General features: G+C 43.5%; 1 protein-coding gene across 2 annotated transcripts in view; it reads left to right on the forward strand.

The window, feature by feature from the left end:
- tspan4a (tetraspanin 4a) overlaps positions 1 to 17,623 on the forward strand; it is a 97,488-nt gene that overhangs the window by 8,141 nt on the left and 71,724 nt on the right. The window contains exon 2 of one of the 2 annotated variants that reach the window (XM_029638736.2): positions 9,310 to 9,389. In XM_029638736.2, coding sequence (XP_029494596.1) covers positions 9,327 to 9,389 — 63 coding nt within the window. In that variant the 5' untranslated portion in view covers positions 9,310 to 9,326. Of the gene's footprint in view, positions 1 to 8,977; positions 9,390 to 17,623 lie in introns of those variants that run through there. The other variant, XM_029638734.2, reaches the window with a different exon arrangement.

Raw genomic sequence — 17,623 nt, forward strand, 5'->3', positions numbered from 1 at the left:
TGTATACCATTTAGCAGATTATTTTATCCAAAGCGACATAGTCATGCGTGTAAAAACAAATGTTTACGAGTAAAGACAACATGACTGAAATGGTAATATACGTTTGTTGGAAAAGGTGTGTAGAGGAATGGTCCACAATCTGTTGGAGTGCTTATCTCTCTATTTTACTTCTATCCTATTATTATTATTATTATTATTATTATTATTATTATTTTAGTATTTATCCTACGGTTCTGTGTAGATCTACTAATTAGCATCCTCTCTCTCCATGCAAACAGTCCTCAACAGTAATTATGATTTGGGTAATTAGGTGTTCACAGACTTATGTACTTGAAAGAATTCTTAAGAATATACCACCACAGTTAAGCAGTTTCAATTTCTTTGCTACTTAGCAAACAACTTCGGTGTTGGTTTAATGAACAGTTTAGTACATTAAATAAACATTCAACCCACTGGGCACAGACGTCAGTTCAACGTCTAGTTTTGATTTACATATGGTTGAGTTGTTACGACTTCCGCTGAAGTTGGCTCTCCTGCCTGTTCGGGCGTTGCTCGGCGGTCGTCGTCACCGGCCTGCTAGCCGCCACCGATCCCTTTTTCGTTGTCTGTTTGTTTTGTCTTATTAGTTTCACCCGTGTCCTGTTGTATGTGCTTAATGGGCTTCCTTATTTAAAGTATGTGTAACCCCCCCCCCCCCCCTTGTTTTGTGCAGGATTGTATTTATGTTACGTGTGTGCGTTAGGTAGAGGTGTTCTTGTTTCTGGACCTGGCACCCTGTGTATTGGGTGGTCCACATTACTGTCCGCACCTTGTGTTTTGGGCTTGTTGTTTTGTGCCGCATTAAAGTGCACCTTTCCCCAGTGGAACTCTCTGCGCCTGATTCCTTCCTCACCCACCTAGTCCCGCGTGACATGAGTTGTCAACTAATGTGAAATCAACAAAACATTTCACTATGTCATTTGATTTAGGTAAAAAGTTGGGTGAAAAAAAATATGAAATTCCCTTTTTTCAAATTCAATCGGTTTCCACATTGATTTAACATCACTCGCTAACTGAAGTGAACATAATTAGGGCTGGTTTCTATCAGGCCCCTACTGCGAAACAAACGTGTGTTTCGACCAGTCAGTCTGTTAGGAAGTGTGGGGAGCATATGCAGAGGACTCTCATATGATTTATTTATTTCCAAACATGAATTACTTACCAGCTGGTGTGTTTCAACTAGTAAACACGATTTCCCGGTTATGGCACCAGAACTCTTATGTTCCCACAGCGGGGATGTGAACCATAGAAATAGAATTACTAATTATATGTGTATGATTATTAATTCTATATGGTGAGAACCTCAGAGGAACTCTGCATTTCTCACTTAACCGTTTCAACTGTGTATGTGCAATGTCTCTAAACTTGCACTGACTATGATGAGGCCAGCTTTACCACAGTTGCGCTTCACCTGCAGTGAGTTTGATTGGGGCTATCTACAACCTAAAATAGTTATTTGGCTGTCCCCATAGAAGAACCCTTTTGGGTTTCATGTATAGTAGAACCCTTTCCACAGTGGAACCAAGATAACCCCCCCCAAAATATTGTATATTCTAAGAGTGTAGACCTATGCCATTGGTCCTATTGTTTGGCCTTAGCTCAGAAGCAACACTGTGTGCTACAGGAAAGGCTTGCTCTAAGCTAGTAGCTACCGTAATCAAACAACAGCATATTGGTTCTCATTCTTTATGGTGCCAGGTTAAGTGGATGAATCGATGCCCTTGGGGACTGGGAAGCCATTACCAGTGAATTCGAGAGAAATATGAGACAGTTCAGCAGACGCAACACTATCTAGTGCAATCTAACGTGGGGAGGGTAATGAGTGATCCTTGGAAAAATAAACCGACGAAGTCGGGCACGTGCCTGATATGCACGGTGAACACACACACACCGGTCCGCTGACCTGACCCGACTTGTGCCCCCAATACTCTCCGTATTTATCCGCATTTACCGCTCTCTTTTACCGCTCTGTCACTTTCCCTCTTAATCAAATTTCCTGGAGCTCGCCAACGCACAGCCAGCCACCTGTCTGAGAAATCTAGTGACGAGATTACTCATAATGCGAATGCAATCCCTTCACCGTTATTCACCCGCTATACTGTGTTAACGCCATGATGTGCATACAGTAAGTGATTCCAGTGGCTTGTGTGGGGCTGTGTGCATGCTTAGATGTGTGCTAGGTACGTTGTGATTTTTTTTGCTTGCTGCATGTGTGTAATATCCCTTTCATACTACGACATTTTTTCGCCAACTTTACCATACCGCCAACTTTTTTCCCGATTTTTCCTTATAACTGAAATGTAATTGCAGGTGTTGTGCCGCGAAAATCTCCCCTTCGCGTGAACGCGCACGCACTCAATTCTTCATTGCTGCAACTTGCTTGTTAGTTGAGATTTCTGCTCTTCACTCCGTTGTCCGTTTAGCATACATTTTAATTTTAGTCGCATAAAACATTTTTTATTTGTGTCCTTTGATCGCGGGGGGCAGCCACTAGTAATGTCTGCAGTTTTCGGTTTGGCTATTTGTTTTAAGTGTATTTGTCTATAAATAAATCTCTTTGCCAAAATTCATCTCTCCTATATCTTATTGACTAGTAGTTGTTCTGAAATGTTTATTGCTTGTCTACATTTGACTCCCTCCTCTATATTTAATATAACACACATACATTCATTTCTGTTGCCTATCCTGACATTAAGTTTGTTCTATTGAAAGTATTTGACTCTGACGTTAAGGAAATTAGAAGGGGGGGGGGGTCCGAAATTCTCCTCCCCCTTCTAATTTCCTTAATTTTGATGCTAGTCAAATATTTTCTATGACACACACTACTGGTCAACCTGAGTTGATTCTGAAGTGTGCCAGGCCTTGCAGTCCCAAGATAGAAGGGAGGGGAGATTTTCGGCTTCTAATTTCCTTAATTTTGTCACTAGTCAGGAGGGAGTAAAATGTAGGCAAGCAATTAACATTTCAGAACAACTACTAGTCGAATAGGAAATGGGAGAGATGACACATTTTGGCAGAGATTTATTTATAGACTAATACAACACCTGTATCAAAGCCGAAACTGTAATTTCCACCTAATGATCTAGTAATCAATTCAGTAAACTTCTGCCTATGGTTTAAGGCATCTGCATACTTCCCATCCAGAATAGTTTGTGCATATATTATGAATACATTTTATGACTGTTTTGGTCATCGGCAAGGTTTTTCCGGCTGTTCGTGCACACACAATGTTTTCTCAAGGCAAGCTGAATTCGGTAGCCCAAGTCTATGCCCATTCGTCAGTGATTGGTCAACATTAGGGATTATTCACCAAACATTTTAGTTGGGTGTACAATTGCGCAACAAAAATCTCCTCGGACAAAACATAAAAATGAATGACAGATTTCTTGTGTTATTTTAGATGAATACTGACTATTTTGGCTATGGTGTCTCAAGATAGACAAACAGAACTATTGCTGCTTTTTTTTCTCGTTTTTCAAACAAAGGTCTTTTAAGGGAGTATGCGAGCACACTCGTTAGGCTAGGGGCCAGCCGAATTAAGGCATGCTGACACCTTTAGTATGAAACCTAGTTTAATGCTGAGGCGGCATTGGCACGCACTACACTCTTAATGAAACTCTTGATGGTTGCTAGGCAGCACAATATATCATCCTCCTGCCAGTTCTAAACTTTGCAAGGAATGTCACTCTTCTTCGCATACCCTACCACTAAGCATGCAATGTTTTCTTAACCACAACTGGATGGATCCATAAAGAATTATTGTGGGAATAAATATCACTGAATGAAGAACATATTGGAATAAAGTAGGCTATTTCAGTTGAAGGCATTTATTGAGACTCATCCAATCATTGTCATCCAATCATTGTAATACATTTGAAGCCATACCTGCGTGTGGTCAACTAGATGATAATTTCAGCACCGTTTTGATTGACTCCTTTGACTCCTCTTGATAAATCAATGTCAGATTTTGTTTTTCACTGAATCTCTGTTTTCGTATTGGTTAGGCAACAAATAGTTTGGGGAAATGTTATCTAAATTGAGGTGAGTGCTGCTCATGATCATCTTGTCTAGTTGGCTCATCTATTTGAACATTTTGCCAGCATGTTATGCAGTTTAACAAGTGGATTATGTTGCTCTTCACTTGCAGTCGCTTAGTAGCCTAGGTCTACGTTTGCCCAAAAGCCTGAGACGTCATTGACTTGTTTCAATAAATGTGATTTTGTTTCACTGAATCTCTGTCTGTATCGGCGATTTGGTTAATTGGTTTCTGGATGCGGAAATAAGTGGGGGTTGTATAGCTCATTTATTCGTTTGCCCATCTATCACTGATCAGAAACATTCAGCATGCAATAATGTTGCCCAAATCAAATGTAGGCCTTTTATTTTGCTCAATCGCATGTATGCAACTGCACAAGCTTCCTACGCGGAGGTTGTGAAATATTTACACGAGACTTGCATGCTTTTGAAAATAGGATTGCTATTATTTTCTATCAGTATCTTGATGAAGATACGCTCAACGTAAGACCCTACGTCTGCACCCTAACAAAATGGGTAAGAAAGATGAAACCTGGATAAATAAATAAAAAGCATGGGCTTGGGCTCTGTTTCAAAAATATAATATTATTTATATTTTATTCTTACTACAACATATGTGTAGTTTTAAAAATACATTTTATTAGTCTTATAGTGTTTCTTAGGACTTGCCAAAACAAATTAATAATATATTTATTTTTGATGTATATTCAATGGTTTTATTCAAATAAACACCCACCCAAATCTGCACACCACTACTACCACTTGTCACAGGAATGTGGTAAAAATGGGTCTGTTTGGTAGGGGGTCATACAAACATTGTCAGTTTTTTCTTAAATCGTGTGTGTGTAGGGGGGGGGGGGGGGGGGTCTATGAGTGTGTGTGTATGTGCGATTGATGGATTATGTCCTGCAATCCTTACACCCTGTCCTCTAAGGGGATTTTCCCCACCAATCTCATCTAAATCCCCGGGAGACAATGGCTGCGGGATTAGACTTGTGATGAGCCAACACCTCCCCTAACCCCAGTTTTGTGTCTGTGTCAGTCTCACATACACCTTTTTCTCTGTCTCAACACCCATTCATTACAAACACACTAATTCTCAATCATGTTTGTAATCTGCATGTGCTGATGCATAAAGAAAGCATTCCTCGACTCTGCGTAGATATTGAGTGGAGAACATTATTATCCTATAATGGGAGAAATCTGATATGTTAGTGAAGATAGATTATGCTCATAACATCACTGAGAGATCTGATAGATATGCGTACATCGTGATTATGGCGGGTGAATAGGTTTTCACTGGGGCTGTTAGGTGTGAAGAGTTCAGCATCAGGCTGGCATCTATTGACACTGTCCCCGGGCTGAGAATTGTAATGGATGGACGGCAGGTGCCTTCTCACATATCACTCTTTATTTAGGGCTGAGACCGATGTTATGTTTTGATGTTTGTATCACTATAGCTGTAATTAAGATGAGATAATAGACAATGTGCTCACTTAAAAATGACTCTTTAAAGAAAGTTGGGTTGGGATCCACGTTTTGTAAAATCCATTTAGGGCAGTACAGGGTTTTCCTGCAGTGTGAGTTTGATTGAATGCCACCCAGTGTGGATATAAATGTGGACTGTGTGGAACTGTGTTTAGATACACACTGCCCGGTATGACTGCAAATCAAATAAAAATGAATTATATGGAGGCTGTGTGTGGAGTCTTTGCGGTAGATATGATGAATTATTAAAGTTCCATTTCCTTTGTCGTTTCACACTAGGAGAGGTAATCTACCGTTGCTCTTCAGAGGGGCACACCATTGTTTTTCTCTTGGTTTCTTTTACTGGGATTGCACAGTGTTTGATATCTGGTAATTGTACTGATCCCCTCTGTGTGGAAAGTCCACATTTCCCCTGCCTCCTTCCAAAATAAAACACAATACATATTTTCAATTTTTTTGTGCAGCTGAAAAACCCAGGCAATGGAAATAGAAAATGTAGGAAAATAAATGAATCTTTGCTTGAAAATGTTGACATTTTAAGGAATATTTTGGACCCACAGTTTGGAACCACTGATCTACATCCTATTGAGACAGTCCTGCTCTCAATATTCAAACGTTGATCATTGACATTGATCTAGCATGCCATTGACTTGTTCTCGGCATGAAAGTATTGATGTCACTCCACAACCATTATCATTAGTTCACTTGACAAAATGTGAATGTCACGTCCCAGTGGTATGGACTCCTCCTCCTCTATTAAGAGTCCTTGTCTTGGACGTAGGGGGTCTGCTAGCCTATGATGACTACATTAGAATGTAGCCTCCGTCTTCTCCCCTACTTTAAGACTATTGCATTTCTTGGTCACTTTGTCTGTTTATTGAAGGTGGCTTTGTACGTATAGTGCATTTCACAACCTGCTGAGCCTTGTGTCTGTGTGTATAGTATTTACATTAAATGATCCATATTGTTGTCTGAATATGTTTGATGTATTTTTCCCAAATTCACAAGAGGTCCGTTTCCTCCTTCCTACCTGGACCAGCCTCCACTGCTATTTTAATGAATCGTTAAATTGTCATAATGTAGTTTATCATTGCTTGTTTTTTTCTTTCTGCCAGGCATGGTTCTCTAAGCCTGTAGAAGAGAGATTATGCTGTAAGCCTGATGGACTGATACGCATATCTACAGGGAACTGTGCTACATTCCTTATTTTGTATGTTCAGCAATATGTGAGGTATATGGGGAAATGATTTTGAATAAGTATATTATACAGTATAGGATTTAATTTAATATCAATACAAATGCTGTTTTTAGATGGTCCACACAATTACCAAACATCATTAGCAAGCAATAATCAATGATAGACTGCAAGGCATTGAGTTACCCATAAGCCTAACATGTACATGCATCTAAGAACAAACTGAAAGTTCAATATTCTGCTACTGGCATCTTGGCGAGGGGAAAAATACATGTTCAATCATAGTTGACCTTTTTTGTTGTTCAAGCCTTGTTGTTGAAACCTTCGTTACCATTCATTGTTTTGAACCAGATGGTCACAGAGTTGCGGAGCGTGTTATTTTGTTTATAGCATATGTATATCTAGGGAGAGTTGCTTGCAGCATGGGATTCTAGCTGCAATGTGTGGGTATGTTTGTTCCTGTCGGGGGGATAGAGGTAGAAAACATGACTGTAGTCAAGCATCTATAGAGCGTAGGTTCGAGTGAGAGAACAACCTTAGAATGTGGAATGAGATGGCGAGAGAGGGAGGGAGGGAGGGAGGGAGGGAGAGAGAAAGGGAGATGGAGAACTAGCATCTTTCTAGTATGTTAACCAAGGAGCAGGTCCTCTTTTGTGTGGGGTTGATGCTCACGTGTTTGTGTATGTCAGAGAGAGAGGGAGAGGGAGGAACAGTGTGTGGTGCGAGGGAGGATGGGACGCAGGAAGCGGATTGGCTCAGCTCTGTAGTAGGGTGTGGCTATAGGCTGTGAATGACTGCTCCAACCCATCTCACTGTCAGGATTTGAGGACAGTTACCAAGGAGTAGAGGGGGGAGTGCTGAAATAGTGTGAGTGAATGAGAGACAGTAAGCGAGAGAAAGAGAGAGAGAGAGGGAGGGAGGGAGGGAGGGAGGGTGGAAGGGAGAGCGAGAGGGAGCTGGACGGTTGCTATAACACTGCAGTCTTTTTTTCTTCTTCCCTCATCCAAGGAAGGTGTCTCTCTCTCTTCTTCTGGAAATTACCCTGGCAGATACTTCACTCTAGTTACCCAGCTAGAGAGGAAGAGGAGAAAACAAACAAAAGGGGTGCACAGAAGGGAGGGAGAGAAGAGGAGAGGGAACCTGAATGCAATGCTCTACTGGCTGGACTGTGAAACTGATATACAGAAAGGGAGGGAGACAGAGGTGAGGGAGTGAGGCAAGTAGCAGGTAGACCTGCGAAACAGCAGCTGCGGGAAGGGGAACAGAGGAAAAGCAGAAAGGGGGAGTTAGAGAGGAGAAAGAGAGAACGAACCAGGACGAACAGGAAAACCAGGCAAGGAAAGTGGTAGAGCGCTCACCTAAAGGAAACCAATGAATTCTCTCCTCATTTCAGTTACCTATCCTTTTCTCACGTATCTTTTCCTTTCACTCATCCCCACGCATTCACCTCAGTGTTGTCTCTTGGTCTGCACATCTTCTCTCCTTTTAACTTTTCTGCATGTGAGGGAAAGTGGAGCCAAGACAATGGACACTGCTGAACATTCAGAATCAATTCCAACTGGATGTAGTACTAGCGTGTGGTCTTAATGGAGAAGTGGTTCTGGTGTAAAAGAGACTGATTGGCTAAAACCCTGTTGTTGTTGTCAAGAGTGACTGTTTTCTCTGCCAGAGCGCACCTGCTCCGGAATTTCTAATGGCACCAGGTGTGACGTATCACTCAGCCAACCGATCAGATGAGAGCAGTTCTGGAAGTGCCAAGCGCTCTTGCAATTATGTGTGTCCGATTCACCTGAGATTAGCAGGAATTGGAAAAACTAGAGCTTCTTTGTGATAGACAAGTGTAGTTGTGGGATTCAGGAAAGGAACATATAATGAACAGGTGTTGTAGGATTAAGCAACGTTAAAACGGGAATATACAGGTGTAGGATTACGAATGAAGGCACTCTGGATAACCACAGATGACAAGACATCGTCCACAGACGAATTTGAGGTGATGTGTTTTAATCTTAGCTGGTCTATCACTGCAGGGGCACAGTTGGACTGCATGCCTAATCACACTTCAGTTTCTGTGGTGAAAACACTGTAGGCTGGTTTGCTTAGAAACTATTGGGAACAGGTGCTATTCCACATTACTGGCACCACAACTATGCACATTTGTCCCCTGAGGACACGCTATTTGTACTTTGTGTCTCTGTTTAGGTCTTAAGTGACTTTTTTTGTGTGGGCTCTCAAAGACCTCTTGAAGCTCTTGAGGGGGTTGAAATAAAACTTTGGCTGTTGCTAGCGTCTCACCTCTGGTTGGTCCATGCGGCGCTCGAGCACGGACGAGACGCCTTACCGGCGCAGTCCCTCACTGGACAGCAAGCCCGAGACGCCACCCTTCAACTCGGGTTTCCACAGCTACAGTGGCGAGTACGAGTATAAACGTCCGCCCTTTGCATTCGGCTTCCACACAGCGCCGGGTCCGCAGGCGGCTAAAGGCCGCTACACCACCTCGCAGGGGAAGAAGTATGTGGTGTTTTACCTGGACCTCTCCTTCATCTTCCTCCTAGAGCTGCGGCGCTGCAGGATGGCTGAGGGCTGCATGAGGAGCCTGCGCTACGGTATGGTCTTCTTCAACCTCCTCTTCTGGGTGAGTCCAGCTTTTTGGCATTTGGACTGTGTGTGTGTGTGTGTGTGTGTGTGTGTGTGTGTGTGTGTGGTGGGGATGTTTTGAGATGTGGCAAGTCTTGGTGAGGTCTGTCTGTCTTTGTCTCTGTCTGTCTGGGTGTTATATGAGTGATTGTGTGGGTGTGCTTCATTAAGTTCAGTTTCTGTATTTCTATGTGGGTATATTTCTGCCTGTTTGTGTTCAGCCTATGCATGCGCAAACCTGTTTGTATCGCGGGTATCACTTTATTGAAATATTTGCACTCTAATTCATTATCACATCTATCTTACTCTTTTGCAAAAGTGGTTATCTCTTACTCTTTTTACACTTGTGGACTCTTGACTGTGTCTGTTTGATTGTGTCTGTCTCACGGCGATAGCATCCGTCCCCTCACCACTCTTTTGACGCCTGCACGGCTTGTCAAACGTGACGGTTAAGCTTCAAATTCACAGATGTCTATCTCTTCTTTGGCATTCTATCTATACTCGCCCTTCATGACCTTCCTTTATCCTTTTCTCTGCATGCTCTGGGAATTGGGGTCTCTATAGCATCCTGATTCTATGGTCCCCTTTGACCAATTGAACGCGCCTGTCCTCTTTTGTAATAAAATTAGGTATTGTACATTGGAAAGCAATCACTGCCAAGGCCCACTCCTTCCTGGGAGCCAGTGACCTCCAGACCCTTTAAAAAAAATCTGCTATAACCTGCTGCCAGAAAGGGATCAATGTATTTGTGATTAGCAGCTGTGTGTGGGTGGGGGGGGTGGTGTCATGGGCAATACATGCTGGCAAACAAAATGATCACTTGTTATGGGGTATGCTTTTTACCTCTTCAGACAGCGTTAAGATATTTATGCTTCTTTATAAGATGAAACAGGCAGAGCTCTTCAATTGGAAATAGTTGCCCGTTTAAAAGTCTGGAGCTAAATGACAGGAATGTTTGGTGCACTTAATTTTATCTGCTCCTGTTAGTCGCCCTGCATAAGAATGTCTGCTAAATTACCTAAATGTAAACATATTGTGCCATCATAAATACAGCTAATCAGCCTGTAATATTTTATGTTGCCTAGGCCCCCTTCCTCCTCTGAGGAGCCTTCACAAATGCCTATCCATGTGGTAGGCCCACCATTTTGTTAAACAGACCGTTACATTTGGCTTTTTTTAGTCCGGATTCCTGTAACTAATCAATTTGGCTATTTAAGCTATGATCAGTTTGTCAAAAATGTACGGATAAAAACTTGAAACCACTGATCATGACAATGGGATGAAACTCCTGGACAACACTTGTGATTGTCCATTCCGTATTGACCATTTTACTTTGATCTGTCCTGTTTTTAGGATATGTTGTTTGCTAACATGACGGCGCAATTTTTATTTGATTGGGTGTCATTTAGGTTTGGCTATTTGATCAGAAAAACCTGCATGATGTAAAAAGTGTCCATCTTACATTGTCATACATTTTATGTCCAGCCTGTAGGCTACAGAAAACTCACCTATCTTATATCTGCTACATGATTTATTATAAACTCAGCAAAAAATGTAATGTCTTCTCATTGTCAACTGCGTTTATTTTCAGCAAACTTAACATGCGTAAATATTTGTATGAACATAAGATTGAACAACAGACATAAACTGAACAAGTTCCACAGACATGTGACTAACAAATGGAATAATGTGTCCCTGAATAAAGGGGAGGTCAAAATCAAAAGTAACAGTCAGTATCTGGTGTGGCCACCAGCTGCATTAAGTGCTGCAGTGCATCTCCTCCTCGTGGATTGCACCAGATTTGCCAGTTCTTGCTGTAAGTTGTTATCCCACTCTTCCACCAAGGCACCTGAAAGTTCCCAGACATTTCTGGGGGGAATGGCCCTAGCCCTCACCCTCCAATCCAACAGGTCCCAGATGTGCTCAATGGGATTGAGATCCGGGCTATTCGCTGGCCGTGGCAGAACACTGACATTCCTGTCTTGCAGGAAATCTGGCACAGAACGAGCAGTATGGCTGGTGGCATTGTCATGCTGGAAGGTCATGTCAGGATGAGCCTGCAGGAAGAGTACCACATGATGGAGGAGAATGTCTTCCCTGTAACGCACAGCGTTGAGAATACCTGCAATGACAACAAGCTCAGTCCGATGATGCTGTGACACATGCCCCAGACCATGACGGACCCTCCACCTCCAAATCGATCCCGCTCCAGAGTACAGGCCTCGGTGTAACACTCATTCCTTTGTCAATAAACGCGAATCCGACCATCACCCGTGGTGAGCCATAACCTCGACTCGTCAGTGAAGAGCACTTTTTGACAGTTCTGTCTGGTCCAGCGATGGTGGGTTTGTGCCCATAGACGACATTGTTGCCGTTGATGTCTGGTGAGGACCTGCCTTACAACAGGCCTACAAGCCCTCAGTCCAGCCTCTCTCAGCCTATTGCAGACAGTCTGAGCACTGATGGAGGGATTGTGCGTTCCTGGTGTAACTCGGGCAGTTGTTGTTGCCATCCTGTACCTATCCCGCAGGTGTGATGTTCGTGTGTACCGATCCTGTGTAGGTGTTGTTACATATGGTCTGCCACTGCAGCTGTCCGTCCTGTAGCACTGTCTTAGGGGTCTCACAGTATGGACATTGCAATTTATTGCCCTGGCCACATCTGCAGTCCTCATGCCTCCTTGCAGCATGCCTAAGACATGTTCACACAGATGAGCAGGGACCCTGGGTGTGTTTTTATAGTCAATAGAAAGGCCTCTTTAGTGTCCTACATTTTCATAACTGTGACCTTAATTGCCTACCGTCTGTAAGCTGTTAGTGTCTTAACTACCGCTCCACAGGTACATATTCATGAATTGTTTATGGTTCATTGAACAAGCATGGGAAACAGAGTTTAAACCCTTTACAATGAAGATCTGAAGCTATTTGGATTTTTACGAATGATCTTTGAAAGACAGGGTCCTGAAAAAGGGAAGTTTCTTTTTTTTGCTGAGTTTAGATATATTTTTTGGGCGGAACGTTTGTGGAGCGCCGCAGTGATTCATCTCTCCATCAGCACCCTGGAGGCGCGCTATTTATTTATATAGCCCTTCGTACATCAGCTGATATCTCAAAGTGCTGTACAGAAACCCAGCCTAAAATCCTAAACAGCAAGCAATGCAGGTGTAGAAGCACGGTGGCTAGGAAAAACTCCCTAGAAAGGCCAAAACCTAGGGAGGAACCAGGCTATGTGGGGTGGCCAGTCCTCTTCTGGCTGTGCCGGATGGAGATTATAACAGAACATGGTCAAGATGTTAAAATGTTCATAAATGACCATCATGGTCCAATAACAATAAGGCAGAACAGTTGAAACTGGAGCAGCAGCACGGCCAGGTGGACTGGGGACAGCAAGGAGTCATCATGTCAGGTAGTCCTGAGGCATGGTCCTAGGGCTCAGGTCCTCTGAGAGAGAGAGAGAGAGAGAGAGAGAATTAGAGAATTCACACAGGACACCGAATAGGACAGTAGAAGTACTCCAGATATAACAAACTGACCCTAGCCCCCCGACACATAAACTACTGCAGCATAAATACTGGAGGCTGAGACAGGAGGGGTCAGGAGACACTGGAATGGACATGCTAAGTATTTTGCACCCCTGCCTTTGACAAAGTGGGCACTGCTTATCACAGGGCAGCATCAGTGCTCACCTAAAAGGTAAATTTGCCACTGGTTGAGGGAAATTTTCATTGTTTTTGGGCAAAATTATGTGTGGTTTTAGGTGTTGGAGGTGCATTTTGGTCAGTTTATCTCAGAAAATGCCCTCCTCGTCATTCTGCTACCATAGGCAGATTGACAGGATAGGTAGTAGGCTAGGATAACATAACGCCAAGGACTGGGTAGAGAAGAGTGTCTGAACAGAAGGCATTCAACTTTAGAACCTGATTGGTCCAACAGGCTGTCAAGCGGCGGGAAGATAAACGGATCATATACAAAGACCCAGACTTCAAAGTTGACACACTAGACCTACCTCCCAACATCGCCCCGGTTGAAAAACCAACCAAGGAGGAGCTGGTGGCAAAACCTTTCAGCCTAACTTTGCAACTAACTTTAGCTAGCCGAATGATGGCAGTGTGATGTTGTGGAACGCCATCAGTAACATGTCATGCAATAATTGGTGACTGCATGCAGTGTGACTGCTATGTAGACCACCTGGAACAGCACCATTCTCCACTTTACAGGTGTATTCATTCCGGTATCTCATAGGCATAGAAACCAGAATGAATAAAACAGGCTTGGAACCTCTAACTCTGGCAAATTGACTGGTCAACTCATGGGCACATTTGCAATGGCTGCTTGGTGTTGTCATTAAATTTGATTTGTCACATGCTTCGTAAACAACAGGTGGAGACTAACAGTAAAATGCTTACTTACAGGCTCTTTCCAAAAATGCAGAGAGGGAAAATAGAGAAATAATAGAAAATAAAATAAATAAATACACAATGAGTGACGATAATTTGCCTATGTACAAGGGGTACCAGTATCGAGTCGATGTGCAGGGGTTTGAGGTAATTAAGGCATATACAGTTGAAGTTGGACGTTTACATACACCTTAGCCAAATACATTTAAAATCAGTTTTTCACAATTCCTGACATTTAATCATAGTAAAAATTCCCTGTCTTAGGTCAGTTAGGATCACTACTTTATTTTAAGAATGTGAAATGGCAGAGTAATAGTAGTGATTTATTTCAGCATTTCTTTCTTTCATCACATTCCCAGTGGGTCACAAGTTTATATACACTCAATTAGTATTTGGTAGCATTGCCTTTAAATTGTTCTGGGACCAGTTGGATCGGAGGGTGAGGGCTAGGTCCATTCCCCCCAGACCAAGTTTATACTTCCTGACTGATGTCTTGAGATGTTGCTTCAATATATCCACATCATTTTGCTTCCTATTGATGCCATCCATTTTGTGAAGTGCACCAGTCCCTCCTGCAGCAAAGCGCCCCCACAACATGAAAAGGGGCAGACAAAGCGGTCTTCTGATCAGGCTCCGGAGACGGGCACATCGCGCACCGCTCCCGAGCATACTACTCGCCAATGTCCAGTCTCTTGACAACAAGGTTGATGAAATCCGAGCAAGGTTAGGATTCCAGAGAGACATCAGAGACTGTAACGTTCTTTGCTTCACTGAAACATGGCTCACTCGAGACATGCTATCGGAGTCGGTACAGCCAACTGGTTTCTTCACGAATCGCGCCGACAGAAACAAGCATCTTTCTGGTAAGAAGAGGGGCGGGGTATGCCTTATGATTAATTAACGAGACGTGGTGTGATCATAACAACATACAGGAACTCAAGTCCTTCTGTTCACCTGATTTTAGAATTCCTCACAATCAAATGTCGACTGCATTATCTACCAAGAGAATTCTCTTCGATTATAATCACAGCCGCATATATTCCCCCCCAAGCAGACACCTCGATGGCCCTGAACAAACTTTATTTGACTATGTAAACTGGAAACCACATATCCTGAGGCTGCATTCATTGTAGCTGGGGATTTTAACTAATCTGAAAACAAGACTCTCTAAATTCTATCAGCATATCGATTGTGCAACCAGGGCTGGTAAAACCCTGAATCATTGTTATTCTAACTTCCGCGACGCATATAAGGCCCTCCCCGCCCTCCTTTCGGAAAAGCTGACCACGACTCCATTTTCTTGCTTCCAGCCTATAAACACGAACTAAAACGGGAAGCCCCTGCGCTCAGGTCTGTTCAACGCTGGTCCGACTAATCTGATTCCACGCTTCAAGATTGCTTCGATCACGTGGATTGGGATATGTTTCCGCATTGCGTCAAACAACAACATTGATGAATACGCTGATTCTGTGAGCGAGTTTATTAGCAAGTGCTTCGGCGATGTCGTACCCACAGCAACTATTAAAACATTCTCAAACCAGAAACCGTGGATTGATGGCAGCATTCGTGCTTAATCAGGGCAAGGGGACCGGAAACATGACCGAATACAAACAGTGTAGCTATTCCCTCCACAAGGCAATCAAACAAGCTAAGCGTCAGTATAGAGACAAAGTAGAGTCGCAATTCAACGGCTCAGACACAAGGTATGTGGCAGGGTCTACAGTCAATCACTGATTACAAAAAGAAAACCAGCCCCGTCGCGGACCAGGATGTCTTGCTCCCAGACAGACTAAACAACTTCTTTGCTCGCATTGAGGACAATACAGTGCCACTGACACGGCCCGCTACCAAAACCTGCGGACTCTCCTTCACTGCGGCCACCGTGAGTAAAACATTTAAACATGTTAACCCTCGCAAGGCTGCAGGCCCAGACGGCATTCCCAGCCGCGCCCTCAGAGCATGCGCAGACCAGCTGGCTGGTGTGTTTATGGACATATTCAATCAATACTTATCCCAGGCTGTTGTTCCCACATGCTTCAAGAGGGCCACCATTGTTCCTGTTCCCAAGAAAGCTAAGGTAACTGAGCTAAACGACTACATCCCCGTAGCACTCACTTCCGTCATCATGAAGTGCTTTGAGAGACTAGTCAAGGACCATATCACCTCCACCCTACCTGACACCCTAGACCCACTCCAATTTGCTTACCACCCCAATTGGTCCACAGACGACGCAACCACACTGCACACTGCCCTAACCCATCTGAATACCTATGTGAGAATGCTGTTCATCGACTACAGCTCAGCATTTAACACCATAGTACCCTACAAACTCGTCATCAAGCTCACCCGCCCTGTGCAACTGGGTACTGGACTTCCTGACGGGCCGCCTCCAGATGAGGAGTGTAGGTAACAACATCTCCACCCCGCTGATCCCCACAAGGGTGCGTTCTGAGCCCTCTCCTGTACTCCCTGTTCACCCACGACTGCGCGGTCATGCACGCCTCCAACTCAATCATCGAGTTTGCGGACGACACTACAGTGGTAGGCCTGATTACAAACAACGATGAGACTGCCTACAGGGAGGAGGTGAGGGCCCTCGGAGTTTGGTGTCAGGAAAATAACCTCCCACTCAACATCAACAAAACAAAGGAGATGATCGTGGACTTCAGGCAACAGCAGAGGGAGCCATCCCCCTATTCACATCAATGGGACAGAGGGTAGTAAGTTTTAAGTTCCTCGGCGTACACATCACGGACAAACTGAATTGGTCCACCCACACAGACAGCGTGGTGAAGAAGGCGCAGCAGCACCTCTTCAACCTCAGGAGGCTGAAGAAATTTGGCTTGTCACCAAAAGCACTCACAAACTTCTACAGATGCACAATCGAAGGCATCCTGTCGGGCTGTATCACCGCTTGGTACGTCAACTGCTCCGCCCACAACCGTAAGTCTCTCCAGAGGGTAGTGAGGTCTGCACAACGCATCACCGGGGACAAACTACCTGCCCTCCAGGACACCTACACCACCCGATGTCACAGGATGGCCATAGAGATCATCAAGGATAACAACCACCCGAGCCACTACCTGTTCACCTCTCTATCATCCAGAAGGCGAGGTCAGTACAGGTGCATCAAAGCAGGGACCGAGAGACTGAAAAACAGCTTCTATCTCAAGGCCATCAGACTGTTAAACAGCCACCACTAACATTGAGTGGCTGCTGCCAACATACTGACTCAACTCCAGCCACTTTAATAATTGAAAAATTGGTGTAAAAAACGTATCACTAGCCACTTTAAACAATGCCACTTAATATAATGTTTACATACCCTACATTACTCATCTCCTATGTATATACTGTACTCGATACCATCTACTACATCTTGCCTATTTATTTTAATTTTTTTATTTTACCTTTATTTAACTAGGCAAGTCAGTTAAGAACAAATTCTTATTTTCAATGACGGCCTAGGAACAGTGGGTTAACTGCCTGTTCTGTACCATCACTCATTAATTTATCTTTATGTACATATTCTTCATCCCTTTACACTTGTGTGTATAAGGTAGTTGTGAAATTGTTAGGTTAGACTACTCGTTGGTTATTACTGCATTGTCGGAACTAGAAGCACAAGCATTTTGCTACACTTGCATTAACATCTGCTAACCATGTGTATGTGACAAATAAAATTTTATTTGATGATGCTGCCACCCCCGTGCTTCACGGTTGGGATGGTGTTCTTCGGCTTGCAAGCCTCCCCCTTTTTCCTCCAAACATAACGATGGTCATTATGGCCAAACAGTTCTATTTTTGTTTCATCAGACCAGAAGACATTTCTCCAA

This window comes from Oncorhynchus nerka, linkage group LG27 (genome assembly GCF_034236695.1).
Source record: "Oncorhynchus nerka isolate Pitt River linkage group LG27, Oner_Uvic_2.0, whole genome shotgun sequence".
In the NCBI taxonomy this organism is placed as follows: Eukaryota; Metazoa; Chordata; class Actinopteri; order Salmoniformes; family Salmonidae; genus Oncorhynchus; species Oncorhynchus nerka.